The sequence below is a fragment of the Triturus cristatus genome, chromosome 6, assembly GCF_964204655.1.
Source record: "Triturus cristatus chromosome 6, aTriCri1.1, whole genome shotgun sequence".
Lineage (NCBI taxonomy): Eukaryota > Metazoa > Chordata > Amphibia > Caudata > Salamandridae > Triturus > Triturus cristatus.
Genome location: NC_140589.1, coordinates 383,659,719 through 383,674,323, shown reverse-complemented (window position 1 = coordinate 383,674,323; position 14,605 = coordinate 383,659,719). Strand labels below are relative to the sequence as shown.

At 47.3% G+C, this 14,605-nt stretch overlaps 1 protein-coding gene across 10 annotated transcripts in view; it reads right to left on the bottom strand.

Moving 5' to 3' along the window:
- Positions 1-14,605, bottom strand: part of MYT1L (myelin transcription factor 1 like) — a 1,127,044-nt gene that overhangs the window by 334,531 nt on the left and 777,908 nt on the right. For all 10 annotated transcript variants that reach the window (XM_085610775.1, XM_085610782.1, XM_085610783.1 and 7 more), the window contains one exon: positions 546-880. In XM_085610775.1, coding sequence (XP_085466901.1) covers positions 546-880 — 335 coding nt within the window. The remainder of the gene's footprint in view (positions 1-545; positions 881-14,605) is intronic.

Here is a 14,605-nt window from a genome sequence, read left to right as displayed (position 1 = left end):
TAGGGGGCGCTGAGGTATTGGAAATGAATTCCAACACCTTCCCTACTGTTGCGCAAACTGGAGTAGGTATAGCAATTAATACTATTCTTAAGTCCAGCGTTCTCCCTAGTGCAAGTCGTTGTAATGACTTGCGATGTAAATGCATCCCGTACTAACAACGTGGTCGTTGTAACGACCGTGTTGTAAAAGCACGCGATGTAATGAGACATATTCCTATCTGGTTATTGAGACCCATTTGCACATCTCACCAAAAGATCTTGCCCACTGCCTAGTCTAAAGAGGCGTTGCCACGAATCTGTGTTTGCAAAGTATTTTTAATGTGAATATTAATATGGATCATTCATGATCTATCTTGCGCCTTTAACTACAACTGTATATTGATAAATATGCACACTAGAAGATAACAGAGATGATACTTCAGTGTAATAGAATATTTTCCTGAAATTGCCTTTAAAACTTACTTGTCTAAACCTTAGTAGCCTATTCAAACTAGTTAAACACAAATTAAGCATCTGACATGTTTCCCCTAATAGGTTGATAATTACCTTGTTCTTCATCTTCGTCATCATCTTCGTCTTCCTCCTCATCCTCATCTTCCTCCTCCACTTCTTCTGCTTCATCTTCATCATCTTCATCGTCAACCTCTTCGTCTTCCTCACGGTCTCCCTCTTCCTCATCCTCCTCCTCCTGGTCCTCGTTGTCATCCGAGTAGTCTTCCTCCTCCTCCTTCTCGTCCATTTCCTCGGTCCCATCGGTTTCGTAGCATTCATCTGCAGACAACTTGTCCGTCTTCGCTACAAACGGTTTCCTTTTCGGGGTGGGTTCTTGAGGCTGCTTGTCTTGCGTTTTCCTCTTTTTAGCCAGCGGGCAGCCGTAAACACTGGTAAAAAGAGGAATTCATAAAGATTTAGTGACAGCATGCATGACACCTGTTTGCCCATTTTATACTGTTTGGTAATAATTCATAATTATGCAGAACACTGTTGCGGGCTAGACAAAAAGATGACGGTTTCAGATGCATATTGTGTATGTTGAGCATTGGATAGGTAATTTACAAGCATAGCCAGCACCCTTTCCATGTCCGAACCAAAGGAAAAGATGCCAAAGTCTGGATCATTTGATGGGACTATGTAGAGACGATAGAATAACGGACACAGTTCAAACCAAGCTGTACATTGATGCATTGGATAATGGGGATAGTATGGAAGCTCTGCGTAAACGTGACATTCTTGGATTGGTGTCAGTGGTACTGTCTTCAATCCCTCTTCAACCATTCTCACTTAGAACTTCTGTTAACAGTACGGAGCTGGTGAAGACTTTACCTGTGTTTTTTGTGGCTGTACATGGGTAATTTAAGGCCCTACTCTGCCTTTGTCCACTACTGGTGTGGTGAAATAGTTTTTTTCTGTGGTCTAATAATTTATAGCTTGATTCACAAACCTATTCTACACCTAAGTGAACTTTGGTGCACAAAGAAACGCCCCGAAGAGGGCAATATTCAATTTCAGATTACAGAATTGGGGAGATATAAACCTCATGAAAAAGATTTCCTTATTCCACAACTAAGTGGGGGTATGTGGGCATTCCAGGTAGGGTCCACACTGAAAATGGAGAAGACCCCAAGTCTTGCCAGATTGAGGGCATTCACCAAGCGTTTTCATGTAGTTTCGCACATCGAACATGCTCATACTTCAGTTCAGGTCAGCTGTTTATTTTTATATGGGAGAAGGCTTTTCTCATAGAAAACAAACATTTTCCTCATGGAAAATCAAAGCAAAGTTTCCCTATGTAAATGCCTTCTTGCATTGCAATTCCACGGGAAGAAATCTACAACTCGGACATTTCTTTGTGCATAATTTGTTGTGAATGTGAGTGAGTACTCCTGGCAATCAGTAGCAGCCTCACAGTCCCACCAAGAATTCTCTGAGTTTTCCTAAAAAGCCAGAAATGGACTCCTAACGCAGTTGCAAGCATCCAAATGAAAATTTAGTAACAATTTAGGGCCTGGTTACAATGTGAGTTGAAAAGCCTCTGAACGCAGGTTGGAGGCTCTCCGACTCACATCGTAGGTTTCACTTCCGACCGCCACATTACAATGCAGTGGTCGAAAGTGAAAAAGCTGGTCATTCCAGCTGGATTCTGACAGGCTCTAGGAGACTGTTGGCCAGTTGGAGGCCTCACCGTAATCCCTGAGGACCCTGTTTCCGCCATCAGGATTACAGTGTGGGTTTCTGATAGGCTTTCCATGTTGATCTTTCTACATGTAAAGCCTGTCGGAAATTGACTTTTGGGGCCACTAGCAGGGCCCCCTTCTCCCTGCGGCCTGCAGTTGGGGGCTGGGGAGGCACCTATAGTGCCCCCCTGTTAATCCCTGCCCCATGTGGCAGGCACCCTGAGGTGCCTGCCACGCGGGGCGAAATTAACAGAAACTCACATTTCTCTATGGGAGATTGTGATACGGCGCAGCACAAGCTCCCATAGGGAAATGGGTGTATGTGACTGCACTCTGTGCTGTCACATTGTAATACTGGTGTCCGCAGGTCGGTTGGTCCCGAGACCGAAACGGTCCGCACAACTTCATAATCAGGCCCTGTTAGATCTGGGGGTCTCTAGTTGGCAGGGTAGGTACCACTGTCCAAGTAGGGACCCTTGCTTCTAGTCAGGGAAAGGGGGATACACTGTTGAGATAACCCCTGCTCACCCTCTAGGTAGCTTGGCCTGAGCAGTCTAGGCTATCAAAGGCAATGTGTAAAGTATTTGTACCAACACTCACAGTAACACAGTGAAAACACCACAGATTTACTCCACACCAGTTTTAGAAAAATAATGTATCTTTACTAAAAACTTCACAAGACCAAATATTACAGACAAACCAACATATAATTCAAAAAGGTTACTTTAAAGATAGTTCAAGAGTTTGCAGAAAGTACTCCAGGATGTCAAAGTCAGTGTCCTGCACAATGCGACTCTCAATGCACAAAATGCGACACTTTCGTGCCCAACAGTACCTGTAGTTGCGATAAGGTTCCCAAAAGCTATAACAAGGAAGATGGCAAAGGCGATGCGATGCTCCTGAGATCCTGGGGAGGCTTTGCAGCAGCCCTGCTTCACGCAGCAGAGGTGGATGCGCCGGCTCCGATCTGTAGGGGGAGGATGCGATACCTTTGGCTTTCGTTGCGTAGGTTTCTTAGGGGGAAGCTTCACGCACAGGTTCGATGCGACACTCTTCGATGTGGTGCGATGCGTGGCGCAGCGTTGCCTTCCGGCGCCGCAACTCTCGATGCGCCACGGAACGGGACTCTGCGTCGACGCACGCAGCGATTGGAGACTTTTCACGCACCGGCAGTGGTGCGGCCCGCAAACTGGTTCTGCGACAACCCTCGCAATGGCAGGAAGCTTCACGCTTCGGGACGATGCTCGACGCACTCGGCGATGCGGAGACCCTGCGTGTTGCGATGGTGCCGCGATGAAATTTTCCACGCACTCTCGTCTTGCGACACGCAATCGGATGATGCGCTGGGTACCAGTCACTCTTGTTCACGCTTCTGCTTCCCAGCTCCCTCAACACAGCAAAACGACCTCCTGAAGCCCCAAGACTGGGCAAGCACTCCAAGGCAGGTCAGAACTCTCTCAGCAGAGTTCCAGGGGAGCTGGTGGTGAAGTCCTTTTGTTCCTGGGACTTCTTAACAGGGAGCCAGCTCTTCTCAGGCCCTTGGAGATCAGAATCAAAAGAAGGGGACACAGCAAAGTCCTTCCCCTCTCCTTGGCAGCAAAGCAAAACAGCAAGCAGGCAGTCTTCTCCTCTTCAGTTTCTTCCAGCTTTCTCCTTGGCAGAGGTTTCTTCTTAGTTCCAAAGTGATCTAAAGTTTTAGGTGTCTGGGGTCCTCTTCTTATACCCCTCCAAGTCTTTGTCTCTCTTTGTTCCAGTGGGGGGATTCCCCTGCTCAAACCGGTTCCTGGGTGTGCTCTGCTCTGGAGCACCTGGTTCCTTTCAGAGTGAGGGGCAGGGTCGTTAGACGCTCAGCAGGAGGTGGAGCCTTCTTTGTGCCAGCAGAGGCAGAGTCCTCAGCCTGGCCAGCAGGGGGTGGAGCCAGCTTTGTGTTTGTCAGGGGCAGCCCTATTCAGACCCAGGGACTACTCCTCCCACCCATCTAAAGCAGATCTCCCTATTCACCCTGCTGCTGACTCATCCAGGCTCCTGGAGCCACCTAGCACATCACCTGACACCAGTCAGCCAACCAGCACACAGGCACACAGGAAGGTTAAACAGGAGAATAGCTACTTTCTAAAAAGTGCTATTCTCACACAGTGAATTTAAAAACCATCTTGCTAAAAAGATGTATGATTAAATTCTGAACACAGAGATACCAAACTTGGATTTTCTATCTTGCCCTTATGGGAAGATAGGCATGTAAACAGCCTTCCCCATTCTATCCTATGGGCAAGATAGCCTCTCAGCAGTGAAAAACGAAAATGGCTGTAATTCACTACCAGGGCATGTTACACACCTCAGTACATGCCCTACCTTTCAGATACACTGCACCCAGCCCAGGGGGGTACCTAGGGCCACCATAGGGATGCCTTACATGTACAGAAAGGGAAGGATAAGGCCTGGTCAGTGGGTGCACTGGCCAGGTCGACATGGCAGTCCTGGACTGCACATAGGCACTGCAAGCAGGCCTAAGACATCAATTTAGCGCTACTCCTGTGGGTGGCACAATCAGTGCTGCAGCCCACTAGTAGCATTTGAATCACCAGCCCTGGCACACTCAGTGCACTTTACTAGGGGCTAACAGGTGAAACAAATATACCAATCATGGATAACCAATCAATATACCAATTTATACAGAGAGCATATGCACTTTAGCACTGATCAGCAGTGGTAAAGTGCCCAGAGTCCTATTGCCAACAACCACGGGTCAGAAAAAATAAAGGAGGAAGAAGCAAAAAGTTTGGGGATAACCCTGCAAAAAGGGCCGTTTCCAACACAACCCCCTTCCAGCCTAAAGCCAGGGTAGACCAAGCGATACCTCGATGGGATTCCCTGCTTAGGGCGATAGAACACGGAAACTGGCCCAAACAGCAGGGCACTATTCCTGTTCTATGCCTTCCTGAACCCGGTTGGATCTCTCCATCCATACTCTCAGGGTCCACCAAGCCAACCCATGTGGAACCCTTCTCCTCACCTGTGGACACCACCTGTGCAGCACCTAGCCTTAACTTGCTCACAGGTGTGTCCCAACAGACAGACAGCAAGCCGCAGTGACCAGTGACAGTGGTCAGGGATGAGACCCAGGCCTCATGCCTCTCAGGGCCCTCAAACCCCTGTGGCGTCAGAGGGTGGGGGGCGGTAGCCCCAGGTGCTTGGCACCCTTTGTCCACTCCCTTCCCTGTCAGGTCGGGTCTGACAACCTGGCACTGACCCACCAGCCCCGGGCCTGTATCCGGTGGCTGGACAGGAGGCTGGGGTAGGCTTTTCCATACCCAGTCCTCCTCTTCCTTGGGGCTCTGTACCCTCCCACCTGGAGCGGTACCCCCTTCTAGAATAGTCAGGGCACCTGTGGCAGGTGTCCTGCACCATTCACCCACCAGTTCAGGGGTTCTATCCTGCAACTGGGATCCCAGGTCAGGGGGGACACCCCGGACCTGGCCCTCCAACCTAGGGTCTACACCCTCCAGGTGAACCGGGGTCAGAGGCGAGGACTCCCTCCCTCTGCACCCCCTTCCAGAGTGCTGCACCCTCCCCACTGGAGTGGTACCCCTGGAAGCCAAACCGGTCAGGACACTGGTTACAGATGTCCTTCCCTCCAGGTCAGGCAGATCCTGAACCTGGCCTCCCAACCCAGGGAATAAACCCTGCGGTTGCACACCTGCCTGGCATGCCAGGACTTCCGGGGACTCACACAGCATCTCCCCGAGGGTGACACATGACTCATGTGTCTCGTGACAGTCTGCCTGGCGCAGATCTCCCGGCCCCTGTCCACCTGACAGTGCGCGAAGATCCCCCAGGACAAAAGTGGTGTCACCATGGTCACTCCTAGGGGACTCAGCCCTTCTGGCTGGTCCCTGACCCACTGGTTCTCCCACTGGGGAACACATCCCCCTCTCACCCCTCAGTCTGGACTTCTGCACCCTCCCAACTGGAGCGGTACCGCCAGACACCAGAACCACTGGAGCTCTGTTTACAGAGGCTCCAGGTTCTCCTGACACTAGGAGATCCTCCTCAAATGGCCTACTAGCACTGTCTAGGCCCCCAACCTGGTGTTCCCTTAAGGAACCCGCCAGGCCCTGAGACGGGGTTTCGGGCACCTTGGGACCCACAGTCCCACACTCACCCCTTCTCCACTGAGACAGGACGTGAGCCCCTACACCCCTCCCACTACACTGGGACCTAACCGAGCTACACTCCTGGAAGATATCTGGGCCACTCCTTTTGGGATCACTCCCCAATGCCTCTCCAGACCTTTTAGCATCCAACCAAAGGTCTGCCTCCAACGCAAGCTCTCTGGAACCAGGGAACTCACACTCCACCGGGTGTTGGCATAGCTCTGGAAAACAGGGACTTAAAATATGCTCTCCAACAAATGAATCACACAGCCCCCCACAGTTGTTAACCAAGCTACAGTTTGCCTCACCCTCCAGTGCCTCACACAAGTACCCCACACCACTCTCCTGAGATTGGCAAGACGGTACCTGACTGTCTCTGTCACACAACTCACACTCTTCTGGGCGGTCTTCACACTCACACACTAAGGTTTCTACCATGGGGGAACCCCTCTCCCTGTACCTCTCATCTAGGGTCAGTAGAGTGTCCCTCCCACCACTAGGAATATGGTCCCCTGTGCCAGTTCCCCAATCCACTTCAGGGACACTGCACTCCACTGGAACTACATCATAAACCTGAACCCCCTGGTGCATGTCAACCCCCTCCTTCAAGTCAGGTGCCACATCTCTGGGTATTTGTACCTTTCTTTCAGCACTAGAAACTACAATCTTGCTGCCACCATCTGAGCTGGACTCCACCTCCAACTCAGCAAAGCTCACTTCTTGAGCTAACCATTCTCCTTCAGCTGAGACACTCATGGCCTCAAGCCTCTCGAGCTCCAAATCAAGCTCCCTCATCCTCAACTCATGAGCCAGAAGCAATTTCTTCTCCTCCAAGGCACGGGCATTCCTGCTCTCCTCCGCCGCCTTGTCTACTTCCGATTGCTTCATTTTCATTTTCATTATTTCCAATTCATGGTTTCTCACCCTTTGATTCTCCTCCAACTCCTCTGGAGTGAGACTCCTACTGGAATGGGAGCTGCCAGCCCTTGAGACTGGTCCGACCACGGGCAGATCTTGGGGAACAAAACCATCCTCTTCATTTGCATCACTTTCCTCTTGGGCCTCCCACCAGGCCTTCAAGACTCTTTGTAGCACATCCTTTCTGGCTCCGCTTTTCACAGGGCAACCAAGGTCTTTGCAGATTTGCCTGAGCTCCTCAGCCTTGTACGAATACAGATCTGCAATGGAAAACTCCAATTCTGCCCTCTCACTTGTTGCCACTTGAGACATGATGCTCTTGAAGAGTTACTCAAAAATAGAATCAAAAATATAGTATGTGGTTGTCTATTGGTCTGCACTCCTAGTGATGTACACCAATTACTGTGGGTCAAGTACAAATACAAGTTCAATCCTCACCGCTGACCACCAATGTTAGATCTGGGGGTCTCTAGTTGGCAGGGTAGGTACCACTGTCCAAGTAGGGACCCTTGCTTCTAGTCAGGGAAAGGGGGATACACTGTTGAGATAACCCCTGCTCACCCTCTAGGTAGCTTGGCCTGAGCAGTCTAGGCTATCAAAGGCAATGTGTAAAGTATTTGTACCAACACTCACAGTAACACAGTGAAAACACCACAGATTTACTCCACACCAGTTTTAGAAAAATAATGTATCTTTACTAAAAACTTCACAAGACCAAATATTACAGACAAACCAACATATAATTCAAAAAGGTTACTTTAAAGATAGTTCAAGAGTTTGCAGAAAGTACTCCAGGATGTCAAAGTCAGTGTCCTGCACAATGCGACTCTCAATGCACAAAATGCGACACTTTCGTGCCCAACAGTACCTGTAGTTGCGATAAGGTTCCCAAAAGCTATAACAAGGAAGATGGCAAAGGCGATGCGATGCTCCTGAGATCCTGGGGAGGCTTTGCAGCAGCCCTGCTTCACGCAGCAGAGGTGGATGCGCCGGCTCCGATCTGTAGGGGGAGGATGCGATACCTTTGGCTTTCGTTGCGTAGGTTTCTTAGGGGGAAGCTTCACGCACAGGTTCGATGCGACACTCTTCGATGTGGTGCGATGCGTGGCGCAGCGTTGCCTTCCGGCGCCGCAACTCTCGATGCGCCACGGAACGGGACTCTGCGTCGACGCACGCAGCGATTGGAGACTTTTCACGCACCGGCAGTGGTGCGGCCCGCAAACTGGTTCTGCGACAACCCTCGCAATGGCAGGAAGCTTCACGCTTCGGGACGATGCTCGACGCACTCGGCGATGCGGAGACCCTGCGTGTTGCGATGGTGCCGCGATGAAATTTTCCACGCACTCTCGTCTTGCGACACGCAATCGGATGATGCGCTGGGTACCAGTCACTCTTGTTCACGCTTCTGCTTCCCAGCTCCCTCAACACAGCAAAACGACCTCCTGAAGCCCCAAGACTGGGCAAGCACTCCAAGGCAGGTCAGAACTCTCTCAGCAGAGTTCCAGGGGAGCTGGTGGTGAAGTCCTTTTGTTCCTGGGACTTCTTAACAGGGAGCCAGCTCTTCTCAGGCCCTTGGAGATCAGAATCAAAAGAAGGGGACACAGCAAAGTCCTTCCCCTCTCCTTGGCAGCAAAGCAAAACAGCAAGCAGGCAGTCTTCTCCTCTTCAGTTTCTTCCAGCTTTCTCCTTGGCAGAGGTTTCTTCTTAGTTCCAAAGTGATCTAAAGTTTTAGGTGTCTGGGGTCCTCTTCTTATACCCCTCCAAGTCTTTGTCTCTCTTTGTTCCAGTGGGGGGATTCCCCTGCTCAAACCGGTTCCTGGGTGTGCTCTGCTCTGGAGCACCTGGTTCCTTTCAGAGTGAGGGGCAGGGTCGTTAGACGCTCAGCAGGAGGTGGAGCCTTCTTTGTGCCAGCAGAGGCAGAGTCCTCAGCCTGGCCAGCAGGGGGTGGAGCCAGCTTTGTGTTTGTCAGGGGCAGCCCTATTCAGACCCAGGGACTACTCCTCCCACCCATCTAAAGCAGATCTCCCTATTCACCCTGCTGCTGACTCATCCAGGCTCCTGGAGCCACCTAGCACATCACCTGACACCAGTCAGCCAACCAGCACACAGGCACACAGGAAGGTTAAACAGGAGAATAGCTACTTTCTAAAAAGTGCTATTCTCACACAGTGAATTTAAAAACCATCTTGCTAAAAAGATGTATGATTAAATTCTGAACACAGAGATACCAAACTTGGATTTTCTATCTTGCCCTTATGGGAAGATAGGCATGTAAACAGCCTTCCCCATTCTATCCTATGGGCAAGATAGCCTCTCAGCAGTGAAAAACGAAAATGGCTGTAATTCACTACCAGGGCATGTTACACACCTCAGTACATGCCCTACCTTTCAGATACACTGCACCCAGCCCAGGGGGGTACCTAGGGCCACCATAGGGATGCCTTACATGTACAGAAAGGGAAGGATAAGGCCTGGTCAGTGGGTGCACTGGCCAGGTCGACATGGCAGTCCTGGACTGCACATAGGCACTGCAAGCAGGCCTAAGACATCAATTTAGCGCTACTCCTGTGGGTGGCACAATCAGTGCTGCAGCCCACTAGTAGCATTTGAATCACCAGCCCTGGCACACTCAGTGCACTTTACTAGGGGCTAACAGGTGAAACAAATATACCAATCATGGATAACCAATCAATATACCAATTTATACAGAGAGCATATGCACTTTAGCACTGATCAGCAGTGGTAAAGTGCCCAGAGTCCTATTGCCAACAACCACGGGTCAGAAAAAATAAAGGAGGAAGAAGCAAAAAGTTTGGGGATAACCCTGCAAAAAGGGCCGTTTCCAACAGGCCCTTAGTAATAACTTTTGTGAAAATACAATGATGAACAAACACCACCTATGTCCTCTACACACCATGCGGTGTGTGCTGAGGGAATACAAATATTTGTTACAAATATGGTCAAATAAAACACATTTTAATTGAGATCTTTTCAGGTTATAGGAAGACTGAGCGAGGAGTCTCCGGTTTTCACCTTATAACTTACTGGCACACACTGCGAATACATGGAATACAAATATTTGTTACAAATATGGTCAAATAAAACACATTTTAATTGAGATCTTTTCAGGTTATAGGAAGACTGAGCGAGGAGTCTCCGGTTTTCACCTTATAACTTACTGGCACACAATGCGAATACATGGAGCCTCAGTTCACATGTAATAAAATGAGTAATTGAAAACAACCTTATGCCAAATACCAAGGCTCATGCTCCTTTCCACCACCACCCTTCACTATCTCCTTATCTCACTCTTGTGGGTTCCTTTTAACCTCGGCTTTCTCTCTTTATCAATGTCTTCCTGTTTTTTTTCCCATTTTGCCTTTCTATTTCTTTCTTTCTTGCTTTGTGTCAAAGTCTGATGATGAAAATATAAGTGCCAGTTCCCAAAAGTGAGACTAGGTGACTAACACCAGTGATCACTTGAGCTAATTTAGCACTTTGTACACAGCAGAGGAAATAGCCAGTAGAAACACTTTAATGTATGCCGAATCTATCTGCTGTACATTACTTACCTTTCAGCATATGTGTGCGTGTGTAAAAGGGAAGACAAATGGAAACATGCGTGTTTCCCTTTCCCTCAAGAACCACGGGCGACACAGAAGGGACTCTCTTGTGTCCTTAACAATGTTGTATTTCTCTTCCACCTGAAATGTTACCCAATTGCTTCTTTAATATAGTTTTTATTTTGAATTGTGTAGATTTAATTCAGCCGCTGAGAACGTATTTTTAACCCTGGCTTACTAAAATTTACTTCGGGTCTATAGATTGGCTTTGCCCCACCTTCTCTTTAGCTGTCACATGTTGGCCCTGCTGCAAGCACAACAAAGATGATGCATCTGAAGGGCGTCTGCAGAAGCAAGGCTCTGGAAGTTGGCAAACATGTTTGACCACAGAACACCCAGAGGCCTCAAATTAGGTCAAATAGACTGGTTAATATTGTGCTGGGTACCAAGCAATGTTTGCACTGGCTTTAACTGCATCTGACCAATATCAAAACGACATTGAACCCATCTGACCAATGGAATTGCCCGATCCTGGTAGACAATTGCTTAGCATTGGAGCAATTGGTGCACTCAAGTTCTTGAATATTGCACGACTAACTGCTTCTAATTTTAGAACTCATTGTTTGTTTTTGTAATGCTGCTTTACACAATGCTTATATACATATACCCTATTTCCCATTATGATGATGCCACAGGGGACAATAAATGTTTACACTTCGTATACTACACGAACATGACCAGAGAATCTGCGATCCATGAAGTAAAATCGGATTTACATGTATATATAAACACAATCTGAAACGAATAAGGGTATGTTGGTGCAAAATGTTTGTGATCAGATCAGAGGACAGTCAATAACCACAGTGACGTTATTTCTTCACGTGACATCACTAGTGTAATTGTGATCCTCAGATCCCCTACTGCTTTAGAAGCATGTTTTAAATAGGCTAGTATAATTGAAGTAGCATACAAAAACAAGCATTTTCAAGTCAGTAGTTTAGCACTTATGTAATAAAAAGGTTTTTACTAATCTTTACTGACATACACAACACGACACAGGTACAACATGGTCAGCAGCAGCAGCAGTTGACCATTGCCTCTTTGAGCAGTCACAGGACTTCTCTGCAGTGCTGCCATACTTTTACTGGGACAGTCTGATTATGTATCTGCAGTAGGCATATGTTTTTAGGCCCGCCCCACCAGTGGTCAGGTGTCAGATGCAATAATGATTGGCGCCAGCATGGTGGGGGCGTGGCTAGCCACCTAAGATGGCGGACATGGTTTGGGGAGACTCCGGATCCGGGGGGGATAATCCTGAACCATCGCCGGGCAGTGTGCTGCTTTCAATGCTCTTATCGCAGCAATATTGCCGTTATGGGCCTATGATGTAGTCCTGCTGGTTTGCCCCGGCCAGAAAGGTGACGCCGCTGAAACTCGGCACATATTGGGAGCTGCGGACGCTGCGGCCTGTCTGCCCTGCACCACGACTTCTGCCCGCTCCCGTCGACTCTGGCCTCCGAACTGAAATGCTGACCCCATCTGAGATCGTACAATAAGATCTTTCAAATTCTTATTTTTTCTGTATGCGTACAGAGGTTTGGGTATCTCGTTGTCTTTGGATTCTTGGACACAGGACATCACAACATTTTCGTCTTCTAGACTTTCTCAGTCCACATTACATAAAGGTAATGACATGATATTTAGGTCTATATTTTCGTACCTCCTTAATATCCTTTTCTATATGATTAAAATGATCTCCTTTGATTATTTACAGAACCTTATATACTAGATCCTTATTGTGTCTGAAGTTTTTTAGAGGTTAAAGCACCCAATATATAACAAGAGGTAATTATTTTCTTCGTCTGTTTTAACCCAATATCAAACCCATCTTTATACGAGAGTCTAAATGTAATAAATATGTATTGGGCTAAATTATTTTTTCTCCTTCTCTTTTTTTACCCTTCATTTCTAATACTTAGTTTAAGTCTCACTTCCAAGTCCCACACTTTGTAATTTTACACCTGGTGATGGTAATGAGGTGATCAATTCACTATGATTAATAGTGAGGTTGCACATATTAAGCCTTTCTTATTAAATGTTTGTGCATTATTGTGACTAGTGTTTTTAAATTGATATGTTAATCTAGTAAAAAGTCTTTGTGAATACCCCTTTTGGGTTTATACTATGTAAATAGGACCTATATGCAACACTGATACATGTTTTTGTTTACATATACCCTGTTTAGGTTTTATATGATATATGTACATGGCGTCCTGATGAAGGCTCCAAGCCGAAACGCGCGTAGGATCTAAAATTTCCAGAGCCATGCTCAAAATGAATGTGTTTCTTTTTACAACATCAAATAAGAATCTGCATAATATTTTGACAAATGTTTAATGATTTTCAAGTATAAGAGAAATCGCTGTATTCCTTGTCTAGAACCATCTGTGAAAATAAATGTGTAAACATTATACACTTTCAAATATAGAGGCTATCATCCCCTCTAGTATACTTTTTTCCTTCAGCTTTTAAACTACATGGAAATGTGATTAATATATAAAATAAAAATAAAAAATACTTATTTTTGTATCTAATTGTGTATGTATTGAATATTGTGTATGCTTTTTAGGTCCGCAATATTATTTTCTACATTCCTAAATTGTTTTGATTTCAATTGCTTGATGCACCTTGATTTAGGAATTTACGTCAGGGGTACCCCTATTTTTTCAAACGATACCAATAGATGGCACCTCACACCTACTATCAATCTATGCCGATTATATAATCATCTACCTACGAGACCTCTCTGCCCGGGCGGAGCCCTTTCCCACCATTTTTTCTGCCTTTGAACTTATCTCTGGTCTTGTTATTAACAAAGGGAAATTGAACGCCTTCTATCTCCATGACGGACTCCACTCAAACATGCTCAAATTTGGTAAATATAATCTGCCAGTAGCACACCATACATTTAAGTACTTAGTAATCCAGATATACAGAGCACAAGCGGACCAACTTGATGTTAATCTGTCAAAGGCAATTACTACTCGAGTGTATCATTTTGGACATCCCTGCCATTGTCAGTGATAGGGCGGGTTGCCATCTCCAAGATGGTGGTGCTCCCCTGTCTCGTATATTTTTTTTTTAACTCACCTCTAGTTGTTCCTCAGTCCACCTTTCATACACTCGACACAATCCTACCAGAGCTTATTTGGGGGACAGGCCGACGCAGGGTGAGCCTGAAGAAATTGCAGTTGGAACTTCACAAGGGCGGATTCGGGGTACCCGACTTTAGGGCCTACTATTATGCTTGTCAGCTTCAGTGGTTATCTTATTGGACAGCAGGCAGGAAGCTGCAAGAAATAGGTTATGAGACCTGAGACTTAGAGTGAGGAGCCCTATATACTCTACTGTTACCGAAAGTAAAAATCCCCCCTGCTGTGCCGCCAATACTTAAAACGGCACTCCACTGCTGGAAGAAGGCTCTGCTTTACACCTCAGATGCGATTACGTACTCCGGTAATATCCCACTATTGGGAATACCAACCACGGGTGGCAGACTCATGAAGGCTCGGCTACATGACTGGGCAGACGCTAGCGTGGAGGAGGTCGGGTTGCTGTTTGGCGATGGAACCCTCCTTGATCATGACACCTTTGTACAGATCACTGGCGTACCGGATCGTCTTTACTTAACTCATGCAGTAGTTTCTCACTACGTTAGGAAGACATAGGCACCTCAATGTAATGAACCACCACAACATGAACTGGTACGATCACTCTATTATATGGGGGAGGGCAGC